Raw genomic sequence first — 11656 nt, 5'->3', positions numbered from 1 at the left:
CATTTCCACCTGGAACTTGTTCTCTGTCTTTATTAACAAGTAGCATCACCACAGAGGCCTCCATCAGGGACAGAGGAAAGGTGGCCACAGAGGGCCCACAGCACAAGGACATCCCACCTTGCAAGAGGTGATAGGTTGGTATTGCATAAACCTAGTGATTAAGCCTGCCCTCTGATGAACAATAACCAAAGGACTCCTATGTAACTGTGAGGCAGACACTGAAACAAGCTCCTTAGAGTGATTAATGCTTATACACAAAACTGGCAGGCTAAAATTTACAGAGGACTTGAAGTAGGTGGGCTGGACCCATGGGACCACCAAGAGAAGCAGAATTCTGAGCAGCAGTAGAGGATCAATATTCGTGAAAGCTGGGGGAAAAGAGCCATAGAGAGGCAATGTCATTACAAGCACACCTGCAACTCCAAAAGCTTAACAGGGATCCCTGCTTGAGTCTTTTTCAGGCTACATAAAGCTTTACGGGTCAGCAGCTCTGCTGACCTTGGTGAAATGATTCCTCTTCTGCCTCCAAATAAGATCAGGATCCAACCTACATGCACAGACCTAAAGAGCGCCAGATGCCTGTGGGCACTCTTGTACCCACCACTAGTGTCTGAATCGGTGTCTGCTGCAGGTCTCCTTGCTCTGCACTGAAGAGCCAGGGGAGCTCCTCAGACTGGTGCAGCCCCCTGCAGATCAGCAGGGCTGCTCCTCATGCTTCATCTTCTAGACCCATTTCCCTTGCTGAATTAAAACAAAACCAAAATCTGGGTTTGAACTAAAAAAGTTGTTCCAAGCTGGGGGTTTATGCCTTTTTCCATACACATCACCGATTTATCCATCCCATTAAAATAGTGTGGGGAAACAAATTGGTAATGCTGAAGAATACTCTGCCTCCGATGGTAAAGTTCATTGAATTACACAACTGCTTGTTCCTCAGATTGTACCATAGAGGACTGCACTTAATGGGTAATGAGCAACCATCATCATTACACCACGTTACAGAAGGTCCTGTTGTATCTTGGGGGCCTGCTGTTGGCTTGAAACCCATCCTGCTCTTTCAAAAACATTAAATACATTAGGACAGCCATGCTGGTTGATGCCAAAAGCCCACCTCATCCCATATGCTGTCCCTAGCCAGTGCAGGTGCTTGGGAAAAAAGTATAAGAGCTGAGCAAACAGAGTGACTTTTTCCCTGTAGTGTGCAGTGATATTTCCTCCCAGCTTCCAGCTATCCATAGCATTGAGACTTCCTAAAGAAAAGGCTGTACCTTTGTAGCTAACAGCCCTCGTTGGGGCTATTCATTTCCCAATGCATTTCTCTAACTGGGCTTTTAATCTGCTTATGCCTAAAGTAGTTTCTATCACTCCCAATTGCCTAGGAGTCCTGTTGCCAGTACTTCTTGAGGTTTATAATGTCTCACTCTTTCCTGAGTAGTTTGTTTTTCCCCTTGTCCCCTCTTGCCACCTTGCTGCATGCCACGGCAGCACTAAAGGCAGAAGTTGACAGGTATCTTCTGTACAAACCTCTGAGCACACCAATTATATACGAGGGCTTAGAAAGGTTGTTCAGCTGTAAGGACACTCACATGCTTCAGTGAGGTTCAGTGTTTAAGGATAGCGCATATGACAATATTAGGTCAGCTGCATGAAGTCATACAAAAAGGCCATCTCCTGTAGCAGTTTTCCCCCTCTGTGGGTAGTAACTAGGTCTGGGAAGAAAATGAAAAGCAAAGTAAGAGTGTGCTTAAGTTTCCTTAGATACCCTCTACCGAACTGCCGTATTTGTCAATGTCCCAGCTCTAGTCAACCCTCAATCATACCCTAGAGGCATGTCCAACGCACAAAATACCAGGGGGGAAATGGTAAAGGTGACATTTTTTTCCATGAAAATGGAAAAAAAAAAAAGATCCATTTTTCCTAGAGCACTTTAATTTGATATAAAAGAAAACAAAATCCTCTCTTGGGAACTTCCATCCATCACAAAGCTGCAGCAATTTCAGCATTCCTGGAAAACCTTACATGCAGCAGGCTTACTTCAGTGTGCTCTTATCAGACTCAGCTGCCAGCCCATCTAGTATCTGAAGCAGGGCAGCTGAAGGAGCCTTTTGATCACGGCAGCACACACATGCACAGAGTCACCCTGGCGTAAAGGATGACCTGAACTGCATCAGCCCTGTCCAGATGTTGGGATGTGTAGGCCAGCATCCTGCCTCAGCAGGAAGGCAATGCCCCACAGGTAGCAGAGTGATTTTTGGCAAGACGGGGTCTGGGCTTTCAGCTAGCACAGCCCCTTTTCCTGCAAAATCAGCATGCAAACATGGGGTGACTTTGTCTCCGGCAAGCAAACCCCAACTTCATGCCACTAGCACCCAAACCCATGGGAAGTGATTCTTACAGCAACAGCAGTGGGGATTCAACATCAGGTACTCACCAGAAAGGACCTGCTGGTGGGTCAGGCACTCCTGCACTGCAGGCATGATCAGGGGCACAAGCCTGCATGTGAGGAAGCCCATCACACCCTTCCCACCCAGCCCAGCCTGCTGGAGACAGGGCAGGCAGGGAGAACTCTGTAGTTCTAAACCAGAGGCACTTTGCCAGGGCACCAGGAGCACAGCCCCAGGCATCAGTGTGGTGCATGGCCAGGGACTGTCCTCCAGCCTCCCCGAGCGGGCAGCAGAGGCAGACACATACACAGGTCAGAATTTATTTCCAAATACCTCATTTATATCATTCTCACATGAAATATTTCTTTCAGAATATAGCCTACACTTAGAAAACAGAAGAGAAGTTTTTTTTCATAAGGCACGTCAGATTATAGACTACATAGAGATATCTTTCCCTCAATTGCGCTATCTTCCCCTCGCTTGCGCTCGTAAAATACTGATGATTTTAAAAGTAGTATTTCTAAAACCTAGACCCTGTGTAGCCCCGTGTAGAGCAGTATTCGTAAAGTTATAAGACTCAGTTTACACACACCTAGTAAAGGGCTATAACAAGTTGTATATACATCACATTTTCAGAAACAGTCACAGCTGGCTACATTTAAAAGTAATGCTACTCCAGACTATGAAACAGGCTGCGTATAAAATATAACCTACTGCTTCCAATATGGCGTGATACAAAGTAGGATGGTCTTGCAGGAGAAATGCTGTTGTTTTTGCAAATGGAAGCTGCTCAGGTTCAAGCCTGTCTCCTTCCCAAACCCACATTTTCGATCCACCAAGACCATTTTACAGAGAAGCAAAGCACCCAAGAGAAATACGGCTTTATGTTTTTCTCCAAGATGACGGTATGACTGCATATCTGAAATCCTGTCAAAGAGTTCGAGTAAGAAATATAAAGGCTCCGATGTTAACTTCATGACCAGTAAACATTAAACCATTACCAACCAGATGCAACCAAGTTAAATGCATCCAGCTTCTGTGCTATGGAAACTGTTTTTCCAAGCTGTTCCAGTGCAGAAGCCAACACATTTTTATTGAATTAGGCCCTAGGTAAAGATTTCCATCCCATTTTCAAGTTTTCTGCGATGGAACATTACCCATTCTGCACTCATTTCACTGTAGAGGAGGAAAAAGTACTGCCTCTGGAGCCTATGCCAATACAGGCCAGAATCCATTTACATACTGTCATTTTATTTAATGTGCCAGAAGGTAAACCATGGTCGGTTTTATCAACTCAAATGGCTTCCACAGTTCTTCTTTGTATCAGACATTGATTTATTTCTGATGAAAAAAGGGTTCCGGCTTTCTGTCACTGCAGTTTAGTTTAAGACTATGAAAAAGGTCACTTGAAGGCTATGGCTGACGGAGGGAAAAACCAATATAACCTGATCTTGAAATATCTAGGGGAAAAAAAACCCATAGTCAGGGCCATAAAAAGGTAGGCAGACAGAAAGCACAAACTAAATGTTCTCTGCAGGATAAGTTAGAATACTGATTCTTGCAGAGAGTCACGTTATCCCTCAGGTCACTTGAGCTTGCCAGGACTGGAATGAGGCTTAGTTTAGTAGGAACCAGATTTAGTCAGAGAATAGGTCACATATCAACTCTATGTTGATCACTCAGCTACATTTTAGGCACATTTCAGCTAATCTGTTGGACTGGTCTGGGAAAAAAACCCCAATCAGTTCAATTTCTGGGGTGGCTTCAGCAAATTTCACCACTATGAGCTTGGACAAGATTCAACCACAAGCGACTGTTGCCTTTAGAAAGGAAACATTAACTTGGTTGAAAACAGCATCATGAAGAGGACACAGCAGCCTCAGTTTCTAGAGTCCGGCTTGTTATAAATCTTAACCTGCCTGATTTGTTATTTGTTTAGCAGCCTTAAAAGGTAAGGTGGGGCATCCTGAAATTCTTGCTGTAGATTTAAAGCCAGATGTGGTTTACGTGCTGCTGCACAGACATTTGTTACATCTCTTTAAAAATGAAAGAAAAAAAATAACCAACACAACAGCATTTACATTCCTTTCAGCTGAAATAGATGAACTGTCGTCATCTCTGCAAAAATACAGAGGAATTCGCCCCAGCTCGAGGTAGGCGAGTTAAAGCTTGGTCATGTTCTCGGGCTTTCACTCGGCTTCCTGGGAAGGGCAGGAGAAGGAGGACAGAAAGGGCTTTCACAAAGTCAGGAGGTGACAAATGAGATACCAGCTCCATAAGGGATTAGGTTCCCTCGCCACATGCTGAAGGTATATTCATGACCTTTCCAACCGTAGCATTTGCGTATAGATTACACCTCTCGCATGCCCTTTTTAAAGTGATCCCCAAGAGCGTTGGCTTGGGAAGACATGGAGAAGAGAGCAGGAGTAGGGGTTTAAAGCTACAAACGTCAGTTAGGAGGCACAGTGTTATTTTAACCTTTGATCGTCCATGTACAGAGCTCTACACTTCTACCACTGCTCACGCGTTCCTCCTGCGAAGCCCTGGCAGCAAAGGCCTCTGGTGTGCTCCTCTCTGTTGCACACATCTTACAACACAAGAAGTCAGATCCTTTGGACAAATCCTTCTACCCTCACAGCCATGTGGTGCTTTTCTTCCTTAATGAGAGGTTTTAACCATGAAACTGTATGCCAGACCTGATTTATAGCAATTATTTAACTAAGAATCCTTCTGCCACCCTCAAAAGGGCAGCTGAGATATCCAGTAGCAACATATACACATACATACAGATCTACACTATACACTCGTGACGACACAGAATGAGATTTCAGCTAATATAGCCTCTATTTGATTTCCTCAGAGCAGCACTCAGGTCCTTGCAACCCCTATACAAAACAGCAGTATTTTTTCCACCAGGATTTGGAGAGGTTTTTCATCTTGTCTGGAGTCCTGCACTTGGATTTCTTTGGTTGCTGCTGGGTATCCGAGTACTGAATGCCAGCCATGATGGCCGCATCAAAGACCTCCTTGAGGTTTTTCTGAGTCAAAGCAGAGCACTCGATGTAGGATGCGGCTTTTATTTCCTCAGCACAGAGCTTCGCAGCCTCCTCTGAGACAGGCTTTTCTTTGCACTTGTCCAGCTCAATGAGAACTTTGACGTCCTCCCGGAGGTCCGACTGCGTCCCAACAAGGATAATGGGGGCCTTGGGACAGTGGCACCGGATTTCAGGAACCCACTTCTCATTCACATTCTGGAAGGACGAAGGGCTCACCACACTGAAGCACAGCAGGAAGATGTCCGTGTTGGTGTAACACAGAGGCCTGAGCTTGTCAAATTCATCCTGAATGGAACAAAATTGCATTAGCACCCCATGGAAAGAGCACATCAGTCCCAGAGGACACCATTGACCCTTGCCGCTGACCCTTGGGGAAGCTGAGGATCACATACCACTGCCACCATGAGAGGCACCTCAACATGAGCACCCAGACCACCCAACGAGGTGCGTTACAAGCAGAAGTTCCCCATACCCAGCCTGAGGTCTCACAGCTGCGAGCCAGCAGGCACCCTGCCACCATTGGGCACGTGGGACCAAGGTGGTGGCTTCCCCACCTAGCTGAGATTTTATGACTAATGCTGCGGCTTGTTTTGAGTGCTTAAATATTTCCTTAGCTCTTTGTACGCAGGCCCTCTGCCCTATTTCAGCAAAGGAGCAATGATGCAGCAAGCGGGTTACAGCACACAAAAGCCAAAACATCAAAGTTTGGAAGGGAAAAGGCACTTCTACAGGTCCATCTCTTACAGGGGTGAGTCAGTGAGCAGCCGCGAAGAGGAGCACTCATGTACTTCAAAGCTGCTCTGCTGACACCCCTACCTCCAGATACAGGCAAGAGCAGCAAGAATACTTTGTACCTTTCCTGGAATCACCTTCTGAACTTGTGACTGCTTAACAACATCCTAAAGGATATGGGAATAATTTCCCTGCCATTGTGCCTAGGGATTTAAATCTGAGGGGAGCAATAATGACTCACAATGTGCAGGCTTAACATGCCAATGGCATAGAGTAAGAGCTTTACCTTTCCCTCCCTCCCACCCAAGCCACATCAAACAAACTGCAAAACAGGTCTTCCAGCCTACCTTCCTCTTTTTTTCCCCCTCCCTTTTAATGCAAACTCCAGCAAAGCAAGGCTCTTTTTCAGCTTCAGGAGCTAGCCACAAAAAAGCCAAACACCTCATGGTAACAAAGGCATGCTGATCCTCAGGGAAGAATGCAGCAAGAAGCAAGGGTTAACTCCAAGCAGGCTGCTTTTATGCTGACAGCAGGATAAAAGCAGGGTAACACTAGCAGCCTGAACAGGTAGGATTTGCCTCAGTGGCACTGACATTTTAATTAAAACAGACCGTGTTCTCAAAAGCTCTGAACTGAAAGTGCAAAGCACACTCACAGCTGAGAACATCTCTCTGGTACCAGCAGTTTATTGCTACATTGCAAGTTCCATGTTAATTTTCGAGATGTGGAATTTTGCTTTAAAGCCTCTGGAGGCCCAGGATATGCAGTTTAAAACCCCCTGGAAGCCTCAGAAGTCTTGTTCTGCACAAATTAATTTCTTCCAGCAGTATCTCAAAGAGAGGCAGCGATTTATAAAACATGAGTCGAGAAAGCAAGCTTCATTAGCTCTCTTGATTCTCAGATTAAGCCTCAGAGGAAACCAGGCTCTCACTGCCTGGCTCAAGAGAAGGCCCACATTTATCGAGAGATACTGCTCTGAAAGACAGGGCCATTTACAGAGAGGCACCTTAGCTTATAATTGCCTCTTCTTGCTATGTGAGAAACCTCAAAAGGGCTCCATTCAATGAGTTTGAAAGCCAAACCCAGATCTTAAGGGTGTCTACCGAGATGAAATAGTGCCCTTTCTATCCCAAGTACACTCCTGTGGTTTCAGTGGTGGGTGCATGTCCTTGCAGGGACTCTACACTTCTTTGGGCTGGTGATGCTGAAATACAATTTCTCTTGACTGGAGTGCTTGTTTAGCTGTAGATTTCAGCAGCCATCTCACAGCAGCAGGTTTACTGAAGTATCCAGCTAGATATCTTTTATTCAGGATGACTTCTGTCTGTTTAGATAACCCCTTCATTTTTGAAGCAGCGACTCTACCCATTCCGGCTGCACTTGGGCAGCCAGAGCAAACATCCTAACCATTAAGAGCAGCAAAGGCAAGAGGTGACTGGGCTTGCCTGTCCCTCCTGCAGCTTGCAGCCAGGTTTTCACAGGCACTGCCTGTCACCCAATGGCAATTTCACCTGCCACGCTCTGCATATGAACATGTACAGCCCCAGCTGGTGTAATACCACCCTCAGCAGGACATAAAATCATGGGACAGTTCCACTGTTGTACTTCCCATCCTTTACCCTTTTCTCGCAGAAGGGTGCTTGTAGGATTTCAGCTTTGGTTTGTAGGGCACATGGGAGTCCTACACTGCTGTCTAGGACTGCACAGCCCTTCAAACCCCTTTCCTAAGTAGGGCGCCCAGTTACAACTTACCTAAATAGGTTTGTATGTTAAGGCCACTGAGATTTTCAGCATGGGTTTGGGAAGGCATAGACCCAGATCCACAGAGCTGCACAGGAACCCAGCTCCCACTGTCTTGAAGCACTAGCTAGGTAGCAAAACACTTTTGGGTACTTTTTGGCTATCCACCCTAGCAGGCAGTGTTGCACACTGCTCAGGGTGGTACAAGCCAGGGACTTGCAGAAAACATAAGGCAGGAAGAAATGGGCTCTTTTCACTTATCAGGCAAACCAGGAGCTGAGAGGCATCAGCCTCCCTCAACTCTTGGCTTTGGGGAGGCAGCACTTTTGAAGGGGGTGGGAATGGCAAATATGAGGACTCCACAGGCAACACCCCAGAGGACTTTTTTCTCCCTTAAGTTTCTGTTCCTTCAAAAGCACACTCTCTATCTCCAGACACCTACAGCTGTGGATGCTTTGCATGCATACATCCCAAACACTGTAATTCCTAAACCAGCAGTTACTTAGCAAACATAAAGACAGCGACAACCGCTCAAAGAGAAAACCAGGTGGCCCTTGAATCCCCAATATGTTCAGCCTCTCTAGGCAGGCTAAGCAGAGCGACAGCTTGAGCAAGCAGAGCAGCAGCCTGTGCCCAGCCCCTGTACTGGGGTACCCCATCCTTCAACAGACGCCGGGCAGAACAGCAAGTTAAGCAGCAGTGAAAATGATAGCAGTTTAATAAGATGATCAAACACTGGGAAGCCTTTCAAATCCATGAAGTCATTAGCAGGACTACATTGCACAACAACTTCTCCCCTCCCGCCGTCAGTTAAATCAAGTGGCTTCACTGACCTGACCAGCTGTGTCGCAGAGCTGAAGTCTCACCGGCTTGCCATCGACAGACACGACAGCTTTGGAGAGGAGGGAGACGGGAAAAGTGTGGTGAGTCCAATTTTACATGTTTTCCATTAAAGAAAAAGGAAGAAAAGAAGATTTACCATCCCTCAGCTCTTACAGTCTTCAATTAGTTTAGATTTAACAACTGAGCAGAGCTGGGAGTCCATTGCTAACACTCGGGCACACACAAGCCTTCAGGGCTTTCCGATTCACTTCCCCGCAAGAGATGTGGCAAGCAGAGACTGCACTAACCCTCAGCGGCGGCAGGAGAGCGAGCCCAGCCGTATGGGTCCTTCTTCCACCACAAAAGGTTTAGTCTGTTTAGTTTATACCACCCCGTACACCTTCAACACGCCCGGGACACACCGCCACCCCCCGCGCTGAGCCAAAGGGAAACCCCTGAACCTCCTCCTTTGTAATGGGGGAACGAGGCAAGTGCGTAAACCTTCCTTTAGGCGCTTCCCATCTGGCCGAGAGCTGGGAGTTTTAGACCGGAGCGTACATAATTAAAGCCCGGCTTTGGCCGCACTGCCGGGCGCGACACCAGCTGCCAGCCCGGCCCCGTTACACGGAGATCTGCCGGTGCTGCTTCCTGAGACGGAGCTCTTTACACGCTCCGGTCCTGCCTCAACTAACTAAGATGGACATCCCCTCACCCCCCGAGCAGCCCCGAGGAAGGAACAGCCAGGACGCACAGCTCCCCGCGGCGGCAGCACCCCCTCTCACCCTCCCGGTCCCCCCACGTCCGCCCCCGGCGCTTACCGGAGAAGTTGTCGAAGGCGGTGGGGATGTACTCGGTGGGGTACCCGTTGGTGGTGTAGCTCACCACCAGGCTGGTCTTCCCCACAGCGCCGTCCCCCACCAGCACGCACTTGATGCTGCGCCGCGGCTCGGTCCCCGCTCCGGCCCCAGCTCCGGCCCCGGCCGCGGCTCCGGCTCCCGTCGCCCGGCAGCGGCCACCCAGCGCTGCCCCCAGCGCTGCAGCCGCTCGGCCGCTGCGCACTCTGCGCGGGGGCACCGGCGGTACCTCGCAGCCGCCCGGCACCGGTTTGCTGATGTAGCCCGCCTCGCCCTCCTGCTGCGGCGGCATCCGCACGGCGACGCAGAGCCCCGCCGGCCGGGGGGCGGTGCGCGGCCCGGGGCCGCCGGCCGAGGGGCGGCGGGGAGCAGCGGCGGCCGGCGTGCGGTGCGGGGTCCCGGCGGGCCGGCAGGCGCGGCGCGACCGCCGCGAAGCCAGCCCCGGCGCCGCTGGCTCTTCCCGTGCGCAGGCGGTGGCTCCCGGAGCAGTCGGTGGCGGGATCCCGGCTGCACTGCTCTCGCCTCACCCCGCACTACCAAGTCCCGACCGCCAGCCCCGCGCCTCCGCGTGACATAGCGCTGCGCGGGGAGGAGCCGGCGCCGCACGGCGCGGCACGGCACCGCCCGGCAGGCGGCGCCACAGTGCTCCGCACCGCCCGCCCCGAAGGCAGAGGACAGACGAGCAGAGGGCGAGCCCGCGGAGCGCAGCGCCCCTCATTGGCTCCCTCGCCCCGCCGCGCAGCGCTATTGGCTGCTGGGACGGGGGCGCGCCGGCTCTCCCCCCAACACGCACGTCGGGGTCCGTGCCCGCTCCTGCCCAGCCCCGCTGCCGGTGGCCGCGTTCTGCCCGCGCCGCCCTGCGGGAGCCGCGGGACTGCGGCGAGTCCACCGCTTTACCGGGGTGCTGAGGGAACTGTACCCCTTGCCCGCCTGGAAAGCAGTACTCTCTCTGCTATGTACCCAGCAGTATTATACACTGTAATCTCTCATCTGCAGCCTCGGGAGGGATAAACTGGGCCATGTGCCGTGGGAAAGGGGGAGCTATGCTTTTAGCACCGTTGAAATAAGTTAGACGTGGAAAAGTTTTGAGGTTGAACACGGAAAATGAAAAGCTGCTGAAAAGACTGTCTGTGCCCTAAATTGGGAACATTATTAACACATTTCTTCTGGGGCCCTTAATGGTACTGTGCAAACATGAACAGTGCCACCTGGAGCACCTGGGATGTACACGTTGTTGGTACCGTCATTTTGCAGGCAGCAAGTACAGGCATCTTAACTTACCCAAAGCAGTGCTGAAAGCTCTGTGGCAGAGTCGAGATTTCAGTTTACCATTTTCAGCGTCACTGAGTTCCTGGTGTGATCTGGAGTACTATTTCCCAATTTCCCTTGATGAACTGGAAACCCACGTGATGCTGCTAGTTTCATACCCACAGCATGTGGTACCCACTACACATCATGCGCCAACAGCCTGTCCCATGTGGAAAGGTCAGGCCTATGGGGCTTATGGTCTTCCTGCTTTTATAAACTCGGGAGCTCTGTGGTCTGACCACCAAAGACCCTACCAAGGCTCATGCCTCATGGAAATAAGCACTCAGTACAGCTGATCTTGCTTTCCTATGTGCCCTGGCTTCTCCTATGGGACCAGCCACTGTGGCTCACCATGACAACATTGCACACCAAAGCAGGGCCAGAGCCAAGGTCCTCCCTGTCTGAAGGCAGATGAGAAGACCCCAGGTTAGATGCCTTGTGCATGCAGTTGGAGGGTGGGGGAAGAAAAAGCTCTTGATCCCTGTCCTGGGCTGGCAGCATGCACCCACTCCCTGCAAGGAGCACAGCAGCCAACAGAGCACAGGAGCTCAGTGTGACCCTCATGCTCAAAACCCTTAGGAACTGCTGACCCTCCTGTGAGACTCCCCAGTCCTGCAGAATTACCTTCTCCTAAATGAATGTCCTGGTTTCGGCTGGGATAGGGTGCTGTCAGGTATGGGCGCTAGTGCCAGAAAGAGACATCACAGGGCACCCACGACAAGCAAGAAGCGTTTCTCCTTCGGGTGCTTTTGTATACTGA

At 50.0% G+C, this 11656-nt stretch overlaps 1 protein-coding gene across 1 annotated transcript; it reads right to left on the bottom strand.

Moving 5' to 3' along the window:
* Positions 1-2687: 2687 nt before the first annotated feature.
* RHOU (ras homolog family member U) lies at positions 2688-10360 on the bottom strand. Its single transcript, XM_080614801.1, has 3 exons — positions 9553-10360; positions 8746-8804; positions 2688-5725 (listed from the first exon to the last, which is right to left on the bottom strand). The coding sequence occupies exons 1-3, from the start codon at positions 9878-9880 to the stop codon at positions 5270-5272; spliced, it is 843 nt and encodes a 280-aa protein (XP_080470927.1). The 5' UTR covers positions 9881-10360; the 3' UTR covers positions 2688-5269.
* Between the last annotated feature and the right edge of the window lie 1296 nt (positions 10361-11656).

Source organism: Psittacula echo (genome assembly GCF_963264785.1).
Source record: "Psittacula echo genome assembly, chromosome: 4".
In the NCBI taxonomy this organism is placed as follows: Eukaryota; Metazoa; Chordata; class Aves; order Psittaciformes; family Psittacidae; genus Psittacula; species Psittacula echo.
This window is presented reverse-complemented; position numbering and strand designations above follow the sequence as displayed.